The sequence below is a fragment of the Oncorhynchus mykiss genome, chromosome 16 (assembly GCF_013265735.2).
Source record: "Oncorhynchus mykiss isolate Arlee chromosome 16, USDA_OmykA_1.1, whole genome shotgun sequence".
NCBI classification, from domain to species: Eukaryota; Metazoa; Chordata; class Actinopteri; order Salmoniformes; family Salmonidae; genus Oncorhynchus; species Oncorhynchus mykiss.
In genome coordinates, this window is record NC_048580.1 from 28191428 (window position 1) to 28210273 (window position 18846).

The 18846-nt window shown below is 42.8% G+C and overlaps 1 protein-coding gene across 5 annotated transcripts in view; it reads right to left on the minus strand.

The window, feature by feature from the left end:
• taok2b (TAO kinase 2b) overlaps window positions 1-18846 on the minus strand; it is a 57110-nt gene that overhangs the window by 11183 nt on the left and 27081 nt on the right. For 4 of the 5 annotated variants that reach the window (XM_021565532.2, XM_036946695.1, XM_021565533.2 and 1 more), the window contains 4 exons: window positions 17625-17802; window positions 17011-17139; window positions 7213-7416; window positions 1306-6657 (listed from right to left, as the gene is read on the minus strand). In XM_021565532.2, coding sequence (XP_021421207.2) covers window positions 4705-6657; window positions 7213-7416; window positions 17011-17139; window positions 17625-17802 — 2464 coding nt within the window. In that variant the 3' untranslated portion in view covers window positions 1306-4704. Of the gene's footprint in view, window positions 1-1305; window positions 6658-7212; window positions 7417-17010; window positions 17140-17624; window positions 17803-18846 lie in introns of those variants that run through there. The other variant, XM_021565534.2, reaches the window with a different exon arrangement.

The following is an 18846-nucleotide window of genomic DNA, read 5'->3' on the forward strand; positions in this document are numbered from 1 at the left end:
AACCCTATGTATGCATTAGTGGAGGCAGAATTGTGAAATACTTCTTGTAATGTCTGACTGGGAATGATTGGAACAGTAAAAAACATCTGCAAATTAAAGTTGTAAGGTCATAAATGGTTATTATCCACAATAGGATGTGCACTCTTTAAAAAAAAAACTAAAAAAAAAACATGGTGTGAGGCAGGGTGTGGTGTGTGAAAACAAATTCGTTATCCTTTTCACTACCAATTCAGTATGTGTTCTGTTCACTTATTGTGAGGAAGAAAGTAATGTATTCCTACAAGACACCATGAGCCAGCCTTCGGATGAAAGCGGGTCTTCCAATGAATATTTCACGTTACACTTACCTGCAATACACGAAGCAATGTGGCAAAAACTCCACCCATGCAATCAGAAGACAAGATCAAGCTATTACCATATTGCTTACCATCTATCCAATCCTCAGATCTAAGAGTGCCTAGGCTGTAAAGGCTACGGTCGATTTGGAATTCAGATATACTGGGTCGTCCCAATAATATCTCCTTTCTCCTGAAGTGTACACTCGTTCACTACTACTCATAAATCTAAACACATTGGGTTGCAGGGGGGCATGGTATGTAGAGCATTTCCACCATATTTCTTATACTAGTAATTTACTTTCAAATCCTTGAAGGGAAATGAACAAGTGCACACTTGGAATAGAGGAGAGATAATTGGGACGTAGCCATGGCGTTAGAGCTGGGTAATATGGACAAAAGTTCATATCGCAATAAAGTGCCGGAATTGATGTGATAACGATAAATAAAACCATACGTTTATAACATTGTGCACCACAGTAAAAAATAAATAAAAAGATCCTTTCAACTACTAGTTTGATGGTTGTAGCAATCAATTGTCCCATTAACAATCACCCATACCAGCAAACGTATTTCATTTTAAATCACATCTCTAATATAGGTTACTTATCATAATGAACGATATCTGCAAAATGCCTGCGATAAGTGATCGGTATGGTTGGTGTCGTTAATTTTCAGTTTATCGTCCCAGCTCTACAAAGTGTTACATGTCAAAACTAAATTTGACTTATTTGATTCATGTTGGAGGTAGGATGTATGGGCAGGGAGAACAGAGGATGACAAGAACATTAGTTATGAGATTAAATGAGTGAGTTTGAATGTAAATCCAGAATACTTCACTCATTTTCTCCATGTTTGGTTAAAGACTGATGAACTGAATTAATGAATAAAGATATGGAAATTATGGTAAATTATATCAAGGAAATAATGCAAAACAAAGATGTAAATCATAAAAATGAACAAGACAAAATGATTAACAAAAAAATAATTTATTTCTGTTTGGAGAAAAAAAAAAAAACGAAAATATGCCAAAATGCTGCATATACTTACACCACTCATGCACTCACAATAAGGCTGAAATGCAAACAAAATGGCTGCTGAACACATTTACATTTTTGTCATCTAGCAGATGTTCTTATCCAGAGCAATTTACAGGAGAAATTAGGGTTAAGTGCCTTGCTCAAGGGCAGAGATTTTCACCTAGTCGGCTCAGGGATTTGAACCAGCGTCCTTTCGGTTACTGGCCCAACGCACAGAATGCAGTACTAACCTTAGAAATACTGCATATATTAAATATTCATATAAAACTCTGAAAATTCAAACATAGAACAGTAAACATAGAAAAATAAGACAAATATACTGACGCAGAAATAATTTGAAATCATAAATTACATTCACAAAATAACAAGGTGAAAAACTGAAAAGATATGCCTCTTTTTAGAGCCAGAATACAATGTAATATATCACCCTTAAAAAGGGGATTAGGGATTCACCAACTCTCCCTCCAATGCAAGCCATCCAGAAAGCAATGCCCTAGTTCTCTTTGTGTTAGAATACAGTGCAGGAGAGAGGGAGTGCTCCTCCTGCCGAATCACTCAATAATACCCTTCCACATCAATGGCTCACCTGTAAAATGCAGGGGACTATTTTCTGGGTGAGCTGCATTTAAAAGTAGTATTCCTGCACTTTAAAGTACATTTCCCCTGACCTCCCAAGTAGATAGATATATTTTTATTAAGAATATTTTCTTCGCCAAAATGTTTTACTGAAATGTTTATCCTTCTAAATTAGCCCTCCATCTACCCTGGCTCTTCAATAGCCAACTGCCCATTTAAACAACCAGTTGCAACTCAATGGACGGGTGACCAAGCAATCATTCAACGTAGTTAAGTATAATACTTATTTCTATCCATCTATCTATACACAAATGATGTAGACACCCCTTCAAATGATTGGAATTGGCTGTTTCAGCCTGACCCGTTGCTGACAGGTGAATAAAATCGAGCACATAACCATGCAATCTCCATAGACAAGTGGAAACGTCTAAGAGCAACAACAACACAGCCACAAAGTGGTAGGCCACACAAGCTCACAGAATGGGATCGCCAAGTGCTGAAATCGTCTTTCCTCAGTTGCAACATTCACTACCAAGTTCCAAACTGCCTCTGGAAGCAACGTCAGCACAATAACTGTACATCGGGAGATTCATGAAATGGCTTTCCATGGCTGAGCAGCCGCACACAAGCCTAAGATAACCATGTGCAATGCCAAGCATAGGCTGGAGTGGTGTTATGCTCGCTGACATTGGACTCTGGAGCAGTGGAAACGCATTCTCTGGAGTGATGAATCACGCTTCACCGTCTGGCGGTCCGACAGACAGATCTGGGTTTGGCGGATGCCAGGAGAACGCTACCAGCCCCAATGCATAGTGACAACTGTAAAGTTTCCTATGACAGTGCCACGTTGAAAGTCACTGAGCTCTCAGTAAGGCCATTCTTCTGCCAATGTTTGGCTATGGAGCTTGCATGGCTTTGTGTTCGATTTTAAACACCTGTCAGCAACAGGTGTGGCTGAACTAATTTGAAGGTGTGTCCACATATACATATAATATATATATATATATAAAGTATTTTATTGGATACATAACATCATTCAATATAATTTGCGTGACAAGCTCACTAGTACTCAGTGGAGGGAGGGGCCAGTCAATTTCCAGCCCTTTTTGGGATAAATACTTTCGCATCGTTTTAGACTAGTTAAAACGCTTTAAAACGTTAAAACGTTCAAATTGGTTAATCTCTTCGTTGAGTATTGCATTGTTCCCTCAATCTTTGGACTTGTGTTTTAAAGCCATTAAGACTTATTTGAACCAATATCCAAATTAAACAATAAAATGATATTAAACATATGGTCATACTAAAATGAACAAAAACTATAACACTTTTTTTTTTTTTTGCATATATGGAGGTAGCCTAACCTCAGTGGCTGTATAACAGAACAGTCATTCAAACAATTACAGCTGAACAGACAAGCGCTGTATCTTCATTTAGGAGAATGATAAAAACAACGTTTACATGGCAAATCATTCGGTATATAAGATTGCCAATAGCACAATAATGAATCTACTTATCTAGAAGATGAAATGTAATAACTAATAACCATCTCACCAGCTTCCACTGCTCTCTACATGTTCACATTTGGGGTCTTACTATCAATCAAATGTATTTATAAAGCCCTTCTTACATCAGCTGATGTTAAAGTGCTGTGCAGAAAGCCAGCCTAAAACCCCAAACAAGCAAGCAATGCAGGTGTAGAAGCACGGTGGCTAGGTGAAACTCCCTAGAAAGGCCAGAACCTAGGAAGAAACCTAGAGAGGAACCAGGCTATGAGGGGTGGCCAAGTCCTCTTCTGGCTGTGCCGACTCTTCTCAATGAGCAATACTAATTAAAGATCTAATATAGCTCACTAAATTGACAGCCAATGCCTACCCAGCCAAATACAATATGCAATATCCCAAAATATTGGCTAACTTGAAATTGAGTATAAAATGCCATATTGTATCCCATATTCGGATGACTGGATTTTTAGAACAAAAACGTGGAAATTATTTTACAGTTTACCGCATTTATGTCAAGTTTCACGTATCAAACACTATGCGTTTAACATAATTGTACAGTTTAGCTTGTACATAACATTAATGTATTAAAGTTCACTTTGTGGATTGAAGCAATCTTGATCTGGAAGTTTCTGTGTGGTTAATTATTTATTGCACTATATTAATGACCTAGTAGTGTTTTTTGGGGGCGGTTAAATGAAATGACCAGGATGTTTGCCTACTTCTACTTTCACAGTAATTTAGTATTATAATGGGTGAAATGCTTGATTTGTGGACAATCCACAACCAATAATATCTATCAATAGTGGCCATTGATAACCATTATCCACTGACAAGAAATTCAATGTGCGTGAACAGTGCACTAAAAAGATCTCTGAAATCGCAAGAACTTCAATAAAAACACAATAGATTGCACAAACATGGTCTTAGAAATAACCATAAACATATTGTCTTACGAATTAAGAACAAAATAAAGAAAACACTTAAACTTTTACAAAAAGCACAATAGTGAGTGACAAACAATGAAACTTCAATGGGGTATAAGACAGTGACATGACAGGAGTTGCTGGATGCTTTTGGCAATACAGTACATTAAATGGCCAATTACATTCAGCCAATGCAACACAGTGTTAGGTATACCTATGATGCACACAACCTATCTTTGGGAGGGTTGAAACAAAGGAAACAAACACACGATGGTCAGACGGTGATAGATGGAACACACACACCCTATCCAACTCCCTCCCTCTCTTACTATCTCCATGGTCGCACTTTACCCCTCACACTCCGCCCAGATGACGTTCGTCTCAACCCGCATTCCCACCTCCCCTCATCTCTGAACATACATTCTCTCTCCTCCCTTCTTTGCCGCTCCCTCTCTCTCTTCCTCCTCTCCCTCTGTTTCTGCTCTCTGACCTCCCTGGGCAGTAGCCTGGGCAGCCTGCTAGGTTTCTCCTCTCTCAGCAGACCGAATGTACGAAGTCTGCTCAGGCACTCGGGAGGCAGCTCTTTAAGGACCCTGCTAGCTAGCCTTAGCACGACCGAGTTGGCCAGGTCGGCAAGGACCCCTAGGGGGCGTCTGATAAAGCGCCTGACCCAGAGGAGGCACGTGGCAAGGGGCGAGCCAACGTGGCCCCTGCCCGCCAGGCGCACTAAGGGCAGGCTCTTTAGGGGAACAGGGATTTTGGACTGGCGCCCACCCCAGTTGCGCCCGGCCTTGGGGAACATGTCATAGAGGCTGCGCTCCGCCAGGCCCCCAAGGAGAGACTGGCAGATGTTGAAGAGTGGGCGGGGAAGGCGAAAGAGGAACCTCATCCACAAACGGCTGAGTTTCCGGGGGGCGTTTTGTAGGAAGACGCGCGCCGGTCGCACCACCAGCACCACCACAAGATAGAGGGAGAGGAAGAGGGAAGGCGAGCTGAGGAAGGAGGCAGAGATCAGGGCTATGGGGACATAATAGAGACCCAGGCTCAGCGAGAGGCCCAGGCTGAAAAGACCGCATGCCCACAAAGTGAGGGACAGGTAGGTGGAGAGAGAGAGGGAGCAGCAGGAGCGGAGGAAGAGGTAGGAGAAGAAGAGGGCGAGGAGGGCGAGCTCACCCGAGAGGAGGAGGGAGGCCAGCGAGGGGAGAGGGGGAGAGCGACGAAGGGAGAGGAGGAAGACTGAGAGTATGAGGAAGGTGAGGTTGGAGGGCTGGGCGGCGGCCGAGAGGGAGAGGAGGAGGCAGATGGCATGAGAGAAGAGGGAGGGAAAGGAAGAAGGGACAGGGGGCGGAGAAAGGGGTGGGGCAGAGAGGTGAGGAGGCTCGAGTTCCTCAAGGGTGTCGGGGAAGTAGAACTCTGAGAGTTCGTCCCCCTTGCGCTGATTGCGGACATGCCTCCGTTCCAGGGATGGGGAGGAGATGAGCTCAGACGGACAGCCGTCTGCCACGCCCCTATCCTCCTCCTCCTCATCGTCGTCATCGTCGAGAACATATCTCGCTTCGTCTTCCTCATCCCCATCTTCCTCCCCCCACTGCACTCCCTCCACCTGCCTTTGCTCTCCTCCTCCCTCCCCTGTTTTCCACTCAAGTTCTTGACCTTCGTTATCTTCGCTTTTCTCGCTCTTCTCCTCCTCTACTTCAACCTTTGTTTCTACAATGGAGCAAACCTCATTCCCATTTCCCACGTCCTTCTCTTCTCCCTTCTCATTCTCTCCATCTCCACTTTCATCTCTCACCACCTTTTCTTTCCCTCCTTCAAAACCTTTCCTAACCTTTCCTTTGTTACCCTCCATTTCCTCTTTGGTTTCACATTCTTCCACCTCTTCCTTCTCCCCTTCCTCTACCAGCACCACCTCTTCCACTCCCTCAGCCCCAGCCTGGGCTCCCCTTAGCCCCCCTGTCTCCTGGTACTCCTCCCCCTTGTTCTCCTCCTCTGGAGGTAGCTGGTTCTGGGTTTGGGTACCGGGGGTCTCGCTCTCACTCACTTTGAGGCTCTTGGGCTGCTGGCGGACCTCCACGGCGTGCTTCTGCCTCAGCTCCTGCTCGCGTCGCTTGTTGTACTCCATCTGATTGGTGAGCTCCGTCTGGTGCTGTGTGCGGATCAGGTCAGCCCGCGTGCGCTGCACCGAGCCCAGCTGCCGGAACTCCATCTCCTGGGTGGACTCGTGGTGGCGCAGAAGCATTGCGCACTCCAGGTCCTTCAGCGTCTGCTTCTTGTTCAGGTCCTAGATGGAGAAGGAAGAAACAAAGGAGAGCGCAACAGATGAGGGTAGGGAAAGACGTTTGGATAAATGGAGAGAATCTGGAATTCGACCAGATAACAACCCAAATATGATGTCCTTTTTGCATGTTGGGGTATTAGGCATTAGTGCTGTACTATTAAACATTACAGAGGTAGCTTTATATCGGGGTTAAAAGGGGGAAAAATCCCATGGCTGAAACTTAAGTCGATCTCATATCGATTGTCTGGGGCCCAAATTAACCTCGGTTTCATGTAAAAAATAAATAAATAAAAAAGTTATGAGAGTCCTGCTTTTAGGGAAGGAGGATAATTTTGTACATGTATTAAACAGCGCGTTAGACCAATTTCAGACCTTTAACATTGAAAAAAAAATTCTATAAAATTTTTAAAAATCAGTCGCAGTGACAGAACTTTAACCCCTGCATTATATCATGAGAAGAGTTGTGGTCCGAGACCAGAGCCTAATGGAACTGAAACACCTCTATTGCTTGGTCAAGTGAAAAATGTCTTCGTTATGGGTACTGTTGATGTACTATACCTCTCGGAGTAGGTCCTGCTCCAGATTGTGGCGCGCCAGCAGCATCTTCCTCTTGTACTGGCGACACTGCAGCTCGTAGTACTGCCTCTGGCGGCGCAGGAGCCCAGCCTCATCTTCCGCCTGCAGCTGCTGGAGACACTCCTTCTGATGCACCAGCCACTCCTGCTTCTCACGCTTGGGGGTCAACTGGTTCTCGTTCAGTTCCTGTGAAATACAGCACGAGAAAGGGTCAGAGCGTGACACCCGCCACTTGATAGGTCAATATATTAGCTCGTGATTAAGGTATAGTGGTGGCATGCGGATCGGCAGGGGTTAATAGTGGTTGCTGCGTGGTTGGTATATGGCTGTATCTTTTACCGGCCATTGTTAACATCCAGATGATTTGAGTGAGTAGCTGTACTTCTCAGCTATGAGTGGTTGAAGTGTGGTTGGTAGTAGTTACATCCCGATTGCGATGTGGTTAGTGAATAATTATGACTAGGGGTTGCGGTACGGTTCGTGAGTAATTGAGGGTTTGGTTGCAGTGTGGTTGGTGAGTTGTTACAGTATGGGTATGGTTGGTAAGCAGCTGACTAAGGTTGGTGAGTAATTAAAGCAGGGTTGGTAAGTATACAGAACGAAAAACTATAAGCGCAACTATTTCAAAGATTTTACTGAGTTATAGTTAATATTTTTTTATTTATTTGACCTTTATTTAACTAGGCAAGTCAGTTAAGAACAAATTCTTATTTTCAATGACGGCCAGTGGGTTAACTGCCTGTTCAGGGACAGAACGACAGATTTGTACCTTGTCAGCTCGGGGGTTTGAACTTGCAACCTTCCGGTTACTAGTCCAACGCTCTAACCACTAGGCTACGCTGCCGCCCCATATAAAGGAAATCAGTCAATTTAAATACATTCATTAGCCCTAATCTACGGATTTCACATGACTGGGCAGCAGTGCAGCTTTGGGTGGGCCTTGGAGGGCATAGGACCACCCACTTAGCAGTGCAGCTTTGGCAGCTACTTGGCAGCCAGGCCCAGCCAATCAGTGAGTTTTTCCCCCACAAAACAGACAAATATTATTACACCCCCACCAAAGACTATCCCACAGGTTAAGAAGTCGGATGAGGTAGTCCTGGGCTGACGTGGTTACATGTGGTCTGCGGTTGTGAGGCCAGTTGGAAGTACTGCCAAATTCTCTAAAATGACATTGGAGGCAGCTTATGGTAGAGAAATGAACATTCAATTCTCTGGCAACAGCTCTGGTGGACTATCGTGCAGTCAGCATGCCGATTGCACGCTCCCTCAAAACATGAGACATCGGTGGATTGTGTTGTGTGACAAAACTGTACATTTTAGAGTGGCCTTTTATTGTCCCCAGCACAAGGTGCACCTGTGTAATGATCATGCGGTTTAATCAGCTTCTTGATATGCTTGACCAGTCAGGTGGATGGATCAACTTGGCAAAGGAGATATGCTCACTAACAGGTATGTAAACACATTTTTGTCCAAAATGAGAGAAATTGGCTTTTTGTGGGTATGTAACATGGGACCAACACTTTACAAGAGTTTATATTTTTGTTCAGTGTATTTAAACTATGGTTGGTGAGTTGTTATAGCAGGGTACTTAAACTTATTCATGCTCAGGGACCGGCTCCCAGGCAAACCGGCGACTCAGGGACCACCAGTATACGTTTAAAAAAAATGTATATAGCAAGTCTCGTCTTATCAGGTGAATAGCAAGGAGAAGTAATGAACATTTTAGAATAATTAGATTTGGTAAGTAGTTTCTTTATTTTGACCTTCCCACATAATTGGAAGAGGAAGTATAAACTCTAACATAGCCTATTAGCTAGAAAGCTAGTAACTATAAACACAATTTTGCTAAGAGCAGTTGTTTAGCTGGTTAAACAAAGGTTAGCCATGTGTTGGCAAAAATGTCCAAGTGAAGAAAGCTTACCAGCAGCCATCGGTACTTGACACACTGGTAGCCTATTCGCGGGTGCTCTTTCAAAGTCTATGTCAGACACTCCAGGGAGTGTCCAATGAGTGTAATTTGCTCAATACTTAGGAGTTGAGGACTAAAGTGGACTACATTAGAACAATTATTTTCTAATGTAGGTATGTAATAAAAAATGTGTTTCTGTTGCTAGCAATATTCATAAAGCCATTGAAACAAACAAAAAAAATTAGTGTGTGTGTGTGTGTATACATACAGATATACACACACACACTTTTTTTTGTGGACCCCCAGTTGAATACCTCAGTTATAGTATGTCTTCAGTAGGGTTGGTGAGTAGATGGTAGAGCTGGACAATTAAATCAAATTCACATCGAAATACTGGCTTCGGTTGAGCGATGTAGAAAAGAAGTCGTACGAGGTCTCTGACAACTGGAAAAACTGAAGCTTAAGGTTATACTCTTTGTTTAAAGTGTGACCAAAACTCAAATTGTGCACTTACCTAATGCCATATTTATTTATTTTTATTTCAAGGGTATATATATAGCTTCTTTCCTAGGTCAGTTTGACCTCACATCACATGTTTAGGGTAATCACCGGTGGCTGAGTAAGAGAATTTCTGCTGCTTGTCTCGTTCATAATGACGAGAATAGGATTAGAAGTTGTCTTTTTCTTTAAAATGGTATTATACCATCACTTTTATTTCATTTTTGTGTATATTGGGGGTGGTGGGGCAAAGACTGTGCTCTGCTTCTCTAGAGGATTTTAATTTATTTTTAATTCAGATATGTTTTTTCATGCTGCTCCTCAATCTCTCTTTTTCATTTGACCTCTTAAGGATTCATTTCTAGTTCACAACCATTCCAGGATGGTATTTCAGGGCTAAAAGGTCAGACTGGTGACATGGAACATTTGCGGTTGTGGGGGGCAAATTATAGGATGCTGGTCTTCTAGGCAGCGGCAAAGAAAAAGCCATATCTCAGACTGGCCAATAAAAAGAAAAGATTAAGATGGGCAAAAGAACAGACACTGGACAGAAGATCTCTGCCTAGAAGGCCAGCATCCCGTAGACGCCTCTTCACTGTTGACGTTGAGACTGGTGTTTTGCGGGTACTATTTAATGAAGCTGCCAGTTGAGGACTTGTGAGGCACCTGTTTCTCAAACTAGACACTAATGTACTTGTCCTCTTGCATAGTTGTGCACCGGGGCCTCCCACTCTTTGTATTCTGGTTTAGAGCAAGTTTGCGCTATTCTTTGAAGGGAGTAGTACACAGCGTTGTACGAGATCTTCAGTTTCTCACATGGAATAGCCATAATTTCTGATAACAAGAATAGACTGACAAGTTTCAGAAGAAAGTTCTTTGCTTCTGGCCATTTTGAGTCTAATTGAACCCACAAATGTCGATGCTCAAGATACGCAACTAGTCTAAAGGCCAGTTTTATTGCTTCTTTAAAACCAGCACAACAGTTTTCAGCTGTGCTCACATAATTGCAAAAGGGTTCTCTTTATGATCAATTAGCCTTTTAATATGACAAACTTGGATTAGCTAACAACTTGCCATTGGAACACAGGAGTGATGGTTGCTGATAATGGGCCTCTGTACGCCTATGTAGATATTCCATTAAAAATCAGCCACTCCCAGCTACAGTAGTCATTTCCAATATTAATACTGTCTAGGCTGTATTCCGGATCAATTTGATGTTACAATTCGATGGACAAAAAAAAGATGTGCTTTTGTTTCAAAAACAAGGACATTTCTAAGTGACCCTAAAACTTTTGAACGGTAGTGTATATGTACAGTGCCTTCCGAAAGTATTCATACCCCTTAAGCTTGGACTGGCAAGTCATGGCTTGGTGATAAAAAATAAAAAAACAATAGCTGGCATTCCGTAGATCAGATGTGGTGGGTGTCACCGAGATAGGCCTTTGTTCTGTTCCTCCAGGCTCAGTATTCCTAATTATTCTGGCATCTGGGAGACAACACCAGAGGCAGATGACCACAGGATGAACCCAAAGTGGCCTACGGTGCCCAGGGGGGGTTGAACCAGCTATGACTGAGCAATCTTGGTATCAGGTTAAAGAAAAAAAAGGAACAGCATGGTCTGTAAAGGGTAGGCTGCTCAGCCCAACAGTCCTGACTGGTATTAATTACTGCAATAATGAATAAAGAATTGTTTATAGAAATGACCATGTCTCTCTCACTTGAATAGAGCATTCATCACAATATTTGGCACCGCAGATGGGAAACCAAACTCTGCTGATGGCTCCTGAGGCCTGCCTAAGATATGAAGGAGGGTGTCAGGCAGGTGGTTACGGTGTTCCGAACAGAGACAGAAATAGGGTGAGACTCACATTTCTTGGAAACAATAATTAATTACAACGGCGTTCCGAGGGAACTGCCATCTGACGTTAAAATCCTAATCTGTGTGTATCGGATGAAAACTAGGGTCAGTATGAACTAGTTAACCTCTACAGGTTAACTAGTCTCCCCTGTGGGATGGTTGAGCTAACGAAGGATAATGTGATTAGCATGAAGTTTTAAGAAACAAGCACATTTCCCAGAACAGACATATCTGATATGGGCAGAAAGCTTAAATTCTTGTTAATCTAACTGCACTGTCTAATTTACAGTAGCTATTACAGTGAAAGAATACCATGCTTGAGGAGTATACACAGTTATGAACTTGAAAATGATAAATTTTGAACAGAAATGCAATGGTTCATTGAATCAGTCTAAAACGTAGCTAATACACTGCTGCCATCTAGTGGCAAAATCTAAATTGCGCCTAACCTGGAATATTTAATTTTGGCCTCCATCTTGCATTTCAAAGATGGGGGATTTATTACCTTTTACCAGATCTAATGTGTTTCACATTTCCACAAACTTCAGTGTTTGCTTTCAAATGCTATCAATAATATGCATATCACTGCTTCAGGTACTGAAATACCCAAATCTAACTGCCGGTATGTCATTTTAGGGGGGGGGGGGGGGGGGGGGGGGGATTAAAGAGAAAAAAAGTCCAATCCTTTAAGACCAATTAAGATTAGCATCCAAACCAATGTGATCAAAAGAACGCGAGCATCCAAATCTGTGTGTACCGGATGTAGAACTAGAACCTTGGGGAACGGAATAACATCCAAATTTGTGTGTACCGAATGTATAACTAGACCTTGCTAGGACTAATTATGGCCTAAGAGAGAAAGTCAAAAGCGCTATAGAAAATATTCCTGCAGGTTATAAAATAAAAAGCAGGACTGAGGTATCCATGGGCATAATTGTTGATTAGCCAGTGGTGTGGGTCTGAGTTGATCACAGTAGGACTGGTGAGGTTAATGTGGAGTGAAGGACTAGCGCGCAGGTAATCTTGCGAGAGAACTCGGCTTGGTGAAGCTCATTGAATGAGGGACTAGAGTGCAGGTGAGGGGTTGCGAGGGCATCTGGCTTGGTGAAGTTCAAATTTTAACGTGTAATGCAAAATGTTTGATAAATGAGGTAAACAGGTATGCCCCGGTTACTATTGTTAAATGTATTTGTGCATGTTTTGTTATTCCTGATACTTAAAATACGAGGTAAAAGTGGATTTTCTGGGACCGTGTTACATAGGAGACATGGGTACACTGTTGGTAGTTTTGCACAATTGGATAGATGTAAGAGAATCTATACCACAGTAATCCCAGTAGGCGATATCCCAGTGTGGATACAACACCCTGTTGTGGGACCACTAATTAGGCAATATTTTGATAATGGTATGGGTTTCCCTGTTCATAGACTGGGTTTTGTTATCTAAAAAAAAAACAGCACTAAACCGGGGTTTTCCTCATCCGACTCATTTCCCCTGTGTACTGTGTTTATGAATGTGATGTGAGAGTGTGGAAAGTAGTGTCAATCTGAAGTTTGGATAATAAGATATAGGAATGTGTATAATAAGCTGTTGTTACTTTAGAAAGTAAGTTGAGATATGTAGCGTTATCTTGGGGTCCGTTCAACACTGCTCATCATAGAATATCACGGGGTGATTTATTAAGTGCTTGATGTTATTTTTTTAGACGATAGCGGCAAATCTATGATTTCTGGAAGTCTAGAGAACAGTTGAGAATTATTCCAATGACCGGCCGGGCAGCGTCCGGGAAATGAACGCTTCTGGTTTCCGCTTGGAGTGGTAGCGATGGAGTCAGGAAACGCACACGGAGTTGTTAATTACCTAAGATTTCCTACTGATTCTTTGAAGATAAGAAAAAAAATGAATGAGAAATAACGGTGTGTGTATATAATATTTTACTATAGATTTGATAAAGTAACACTGGAAATATAATGAAATGCAACTTAAACAACCCATACGTACACAAGCGTATTGATGTTAGCGTTTTATCAGCGTAATCGCACTGCACCAACTGTACTATTTGTGAAGTAATTTGAGAATGTAGTATGCTAATTGGTATTAAGATATACATTCTGTTATAAGTATGACAAATTTGTTGCTGGCGCTATCCTTATGAACCACATGGCATATCATTTACTAACTATATGCTATTCAACTACCCAACTTTTGTTGAATTGACTATTCATGTCATTCTTAGCTTAGCTAAATGGTATAGTCATTGTGCGTTCTCAATGGACATTGTTAAAATGGGGTACTTGGTAAATTCACTCAGGCAATTGTTCGGACTTCAGAGGAGTTGTCTGAATGTACCAGAGCGCAGAATAACAGATTTATTTACGAATGCGCAACGCCCGTTGAATATGGCTTGTGTCAGTCAGCAGCAGTTAGTCACCAACATTTTGAATAACTTGAAAAAAAAAAAAAAAAAAAGCTTAACCAGCTCAGCTAGGTGAGTAGAACGGAAAGTGAAGACATATTCTCGTTTGTGTCTGGAAGTAACGTTGGCCTGAAAGCTAGCCAAGGTGTTGGGACTGCCTTTGTGAGGTAAGAAAAATATTATGCATTATGAATCAGAGAGCTTGGACCAACCTTGCTTTTTAGTAGATTTTGGGGTTGAATAATCCTTGTGAGAATCAAGGACAGTATATATTAGGTAACATTGCTATGTCGTTCCCATAGCAACGATTAAAACATTCCCAAACCAGAAACCGTGGATTGATGGCAGCATTCGCGTGAAACTGAAAGCGCGAACCACTGCTTTTAATCAGGGCAAGGTGACCGGAAACATGACCGAATACAAACAGTGTAGCTATTCCCTCCGCAAGGCAATCAAACAAGCTAAGCGTCAATATAGAGACAAAGTAGAATCGCAATTCAACGGCTCAGACACAAGAGGTATGTGGCAGGGTCTACAGTCAATCACGGATTACAAAAAGAAAACCAGCCCAGTCACGGACCAGGATGCCTTGCTCCCAGGCAGACTAAATAACGTTTTTGCCCGCTTTGAGGACAATACAGTGCCACTGACACGGCCCGCAACCAAAACATGCGGACTCTCCTTCACTGCAGCCGAGGTGAGTAAACATTTAAACGTGTTAACCCTCGCAAGGCTGCAGGCCCAGACGGCATCCCCAGCCGCGCCCTCAGAGCATGCGCAGACCAGCTGGCTGGTGTGTTTACGGACATATTCAATCAATCCCTATCCCAGTCTTCTGTTCCCACATGCTTCAAGAGGGCCACCATCGTTCCTGTTCCCAAGAAAGATAAGGTAACTGAGCTAAACGACTACCGCCCCGTAGCACTCACTTCCGTCATCATGAAGTGCTTTGAGAGACTAGTCAAGGACCATATCACCTCCACCCTACCTGACACCCTAGACCCACTCCAATTTGCTTACCGCCCAAATAGGTCCACAGACGATGCAATCTCAACCACACTGCCCTAACCCATCTGGACAAGAGGAATACCTATGTGAGAATGCTGTTCATCGACTACAGCTCAGCATTTAACACCATAGTACCCTCCAAACTCGTCATCAAGCTCGAGACCCTGGGTCTCCACCCCGCCCTGTGCAACTGGGTACTGGACTTCCTGACAGGCCGACCCCAGGTGGTGAGGGTAGGTAACAACATCTCCACCCCGCTGATCCTCAACACTGGGGCCCCACAAGGGTGCGTTCTGAGCCCTCTCCTGTACTCCCTGTTCACCCACGACTGCGTGGCCACGCACACCTCCAACTCAATCATCAAGTTTGCGGACGACACAACAGTGGTAGGCTTGATTACCAACAACCGTAAGGCTCTCCAGAGGGTAGTGAGGTCTGCACAACGCATCACCGGGGGCAAACTACCTGCCCTCCAGGACACCTACACCACCCGATGTCACAGGAAGGCCATAAAGATCATCAAGGACAACAACCACCCGAGCCACTGCCTGTTGACCCCGCTATCATCCAGAAGGCAAGGTCAGTACAGGTGCATCAAAGCTGGGACCGAGAGACTGAAAAACAGCTTCTATCTCAAGGCCATCAGACTGTTAAACAGCCACCACTAACATTGAGTGGCTGCTGCCAACTCCAGCCACTTTAATAATGGGAATTGATGTAAAATATATCACTAACCACTTTAAACAATGCTACTTAATATAATGTTTACATACCCTACATTATTAATCTCATATGTCTACGTATATACTGTACTCTATATCATCTACTGCATCTTTATGTAATACATGTATCACTAGCCACTTTGTTTACATACTCATCTCATATGTATATACTGTACTCAATACCATCTACTGCATCTTGCCTATGCCGTTCTGTACCATCACTCATTCACATATCTTTATGTACATATTCTTTATCCCTTTACACTTGTGTGTATAAGGTAGTAGTTTTGGAATTGTTAGTTAGATTACTTGTCGGTTATTACTGCATTGTCGGAACTAGAAGCACAAGCATTTCGCTACACTCGCATTAACATCTGCTAACCATGTGTATGTGACAAATACAAATTTGATTTGATTTATATATGGGCGAGAGCACGAATGATGTTTACAAATAGTCAAACTTTGTTTCACGCCGCATTCAAACAAATCGCTGAAGGGTGTAGATTCATTATGTGGTGAATTTGTTATTGGCGTAAAAAGACGAAAGAACTCTTATGCCAAACATCACCACATTAGTAAACTGTGGTTAAGCAGGGTGACAAGGCATATGTGACCTGATTCAGGAAACTAGGTGACTTCACAGGAGAGCAGTTTGAACTTTATTTTTTTAAATCAAAATACCGGACATGTGAACTTCCGTGTACCTTAATATCAAACTTGTATGCCATCTATTAATAAGAATACAATTGTTAAATTACGAGCCTAGTTGCTTTAGCCACAGAAAAAGTGAGTAGAAAATAGTAAAAAGAAAAACCCTTGAATGAGTAGGCATCCAAACTTGACTGGTACTGTATAAATATTATTTTTTAATTAAAAAAAGGGAAAAAAGTCATCACAATACTGACATGTGCAATTTCCATATTGCATGCAATATTTTGAAACATTCTCAGCAGTGTGTAATGTCTGTTTTTAAAGTAAAAAATACATTTTAAAAAGTTGTTTCCTCTTGCAGCTGCTTCCCACACACTCCAAGCCATTCTCGCTGTTAGATTCACTATAAGTTCGCATGCTGTTCTGTTAGATCAAATGCAGTCAACCGATTGTTCCAAACAAGAATGATGCTGCTTTCCACTTTGCTTCTTAATAGAAGTAATTCCATTTCTACGATTCCAACAGCTAACCAAAGTGTTTTGATTTATATTACATGTCAAATTGCAATCACAATATTTGGTCAAGAAAATGGCAATTAGATTTGTTTGCCAATATCGTGCAGCCCTAGTAGATGGATTATTGGTTGGTGAGTAATTGCAGTACGGTTAGTTTGTAATTGCAGTATGGTTAGTGTGTAGTTACGGTATGGTTGTACCTCTTTGAGCTGCTCCTTGCGTGCGCGGTACTGGCGTTTCTGGGATTCCAGCAGGCTGGTCAGTTCCTTCTTCTGCTGGGCCAGGATGTGCTGCTGGAACTTCTTCTCCTCAGCCAGGGCTGCCTTGGTCTGAAAACCAACCACAGAATGGCCATAAGCAAACTAAGAATAGAGCTAACCCCCCCCCCCCCCTAAATTCTAGAGCTTATATACGGCTTGACTATCTACTTTGGCCATTGAGATCCTGGGATAGCCGCCCCGTCGCCGTAGTCAATACCCTTTCCTCTTTTCTTTCAACGTTTCCTTCCATCTAATTCCACTCCTGTCCACCCCCCCCCCCCCCCCCCCCCCCCCCACCTGTACCTCTTTCTTCAACCCGGTGCTTCTTGCTAAGGTTGTCCCCACCTTCCCAATCTCACACTCCTCCTTCCCTTCCCTTCCTATCCCTCCCTCTCTCACCTTTCTCCAGGATGGCTTGGTGCTACTTGCTCAGTTTGTCCCCATCCCCTCACTCTTCCCTCCATCCCTCTTTCTCCAGGATTGCCTTGTGCTTTTTTTGCTGAGGTTGTCCCCACCTACCTCGCTCCTGATCCATACCTCCCTCCTTCCCTTACCTCCTTCTCCAGGATAGCCTGGTGCTTCTTGCTCAGCTTGTCCCCCTCCCCTCCAAAGCTGTTTCTCTGGTTCTCCAACTCCTTGTCCAGCCTCAGCTGATGCTCATCCATCTCCGCCTTCAGCTTGTTTTCGAGGCCCATCAGCTGCTTCTGGTGCTGCCGCCGCATGCGCTTGTACCTGGGACGGGGTAAAGGAGGATTTGACACGAGGAAAGTATGTCAAAAACTAGTACAGCCAAATGGAATGGGCAATTACGTAAGCAGCCCGATTCAGATATTTTAACAACCAGTACAGCCAACTGCGCCGGTCGGTTTTACATAGTTCCATGAACTGCTTTCTAACCACGAATGAGTATTTAGAACATTTATTACCAGTGGGCTAAGCTGGTTGAAATGGCATCATCAAAACCAGTTTACAACCCATATGTTGTCATTTGGATGTAATGATTATTACAAATAATTTCAACCAGTTATGGCTGATAGACATTTTGTGCGTCAAAGCGTGGCTAGAGCTAGTTGCAAATAGTGATTGCATGATACACCCAAACTTCTGTATTTCTTCAATACCACATGAAACAGTTCTGTTACTTTCAGTTATTCTACCAAATGTGTCTTACATTTGGAAATAAACTAAATGTATTGAACTTTGACTGTATTCATTTGTCCAAGTTTATCATAAGACATGAACAGAAGTGATTCTTATTCCCTGCAACTTTCTGATGAGGTAACGGCTCAGAAACGCACCTTTTCATGTGTGCGCGGTGTGCGTATGTCTACCACTTTGTGTAGCCGCTAGCAATGCAAATGTTAACCGTCTTCGGGTAGATGATAAGGCTTCCCCAAAAACCTTGAACCAAACGCTAACAACAAAGTAGCCTATGCCTTCCTGGCAGAATCAAGATTATCTGCATCAATCCAGCAGCCATCCAGCAGCCATTTGTTTTGCAAACTACATCACGTGCACTACATAAAACATTGCTAACCAAACAAGAGTGTTAAGTGCATGCCACTTGAATTAAAGGGTAACTACATAAAAAAATCTAACTTACGATTGATTATTCCCAGACCTCAAAAGTGGTCCCCGACGTGGTCTAAGCATTGTTGTGGACTTAACTTCCAATGTTGTTGTTTTTCTATTTTTAAAGTGTGATTTTGGGTTAAACTAGAAAATAAATATAAAATAGGGAGGGCAAAAAAAATCCCCCCAAAAAATCACAATCCT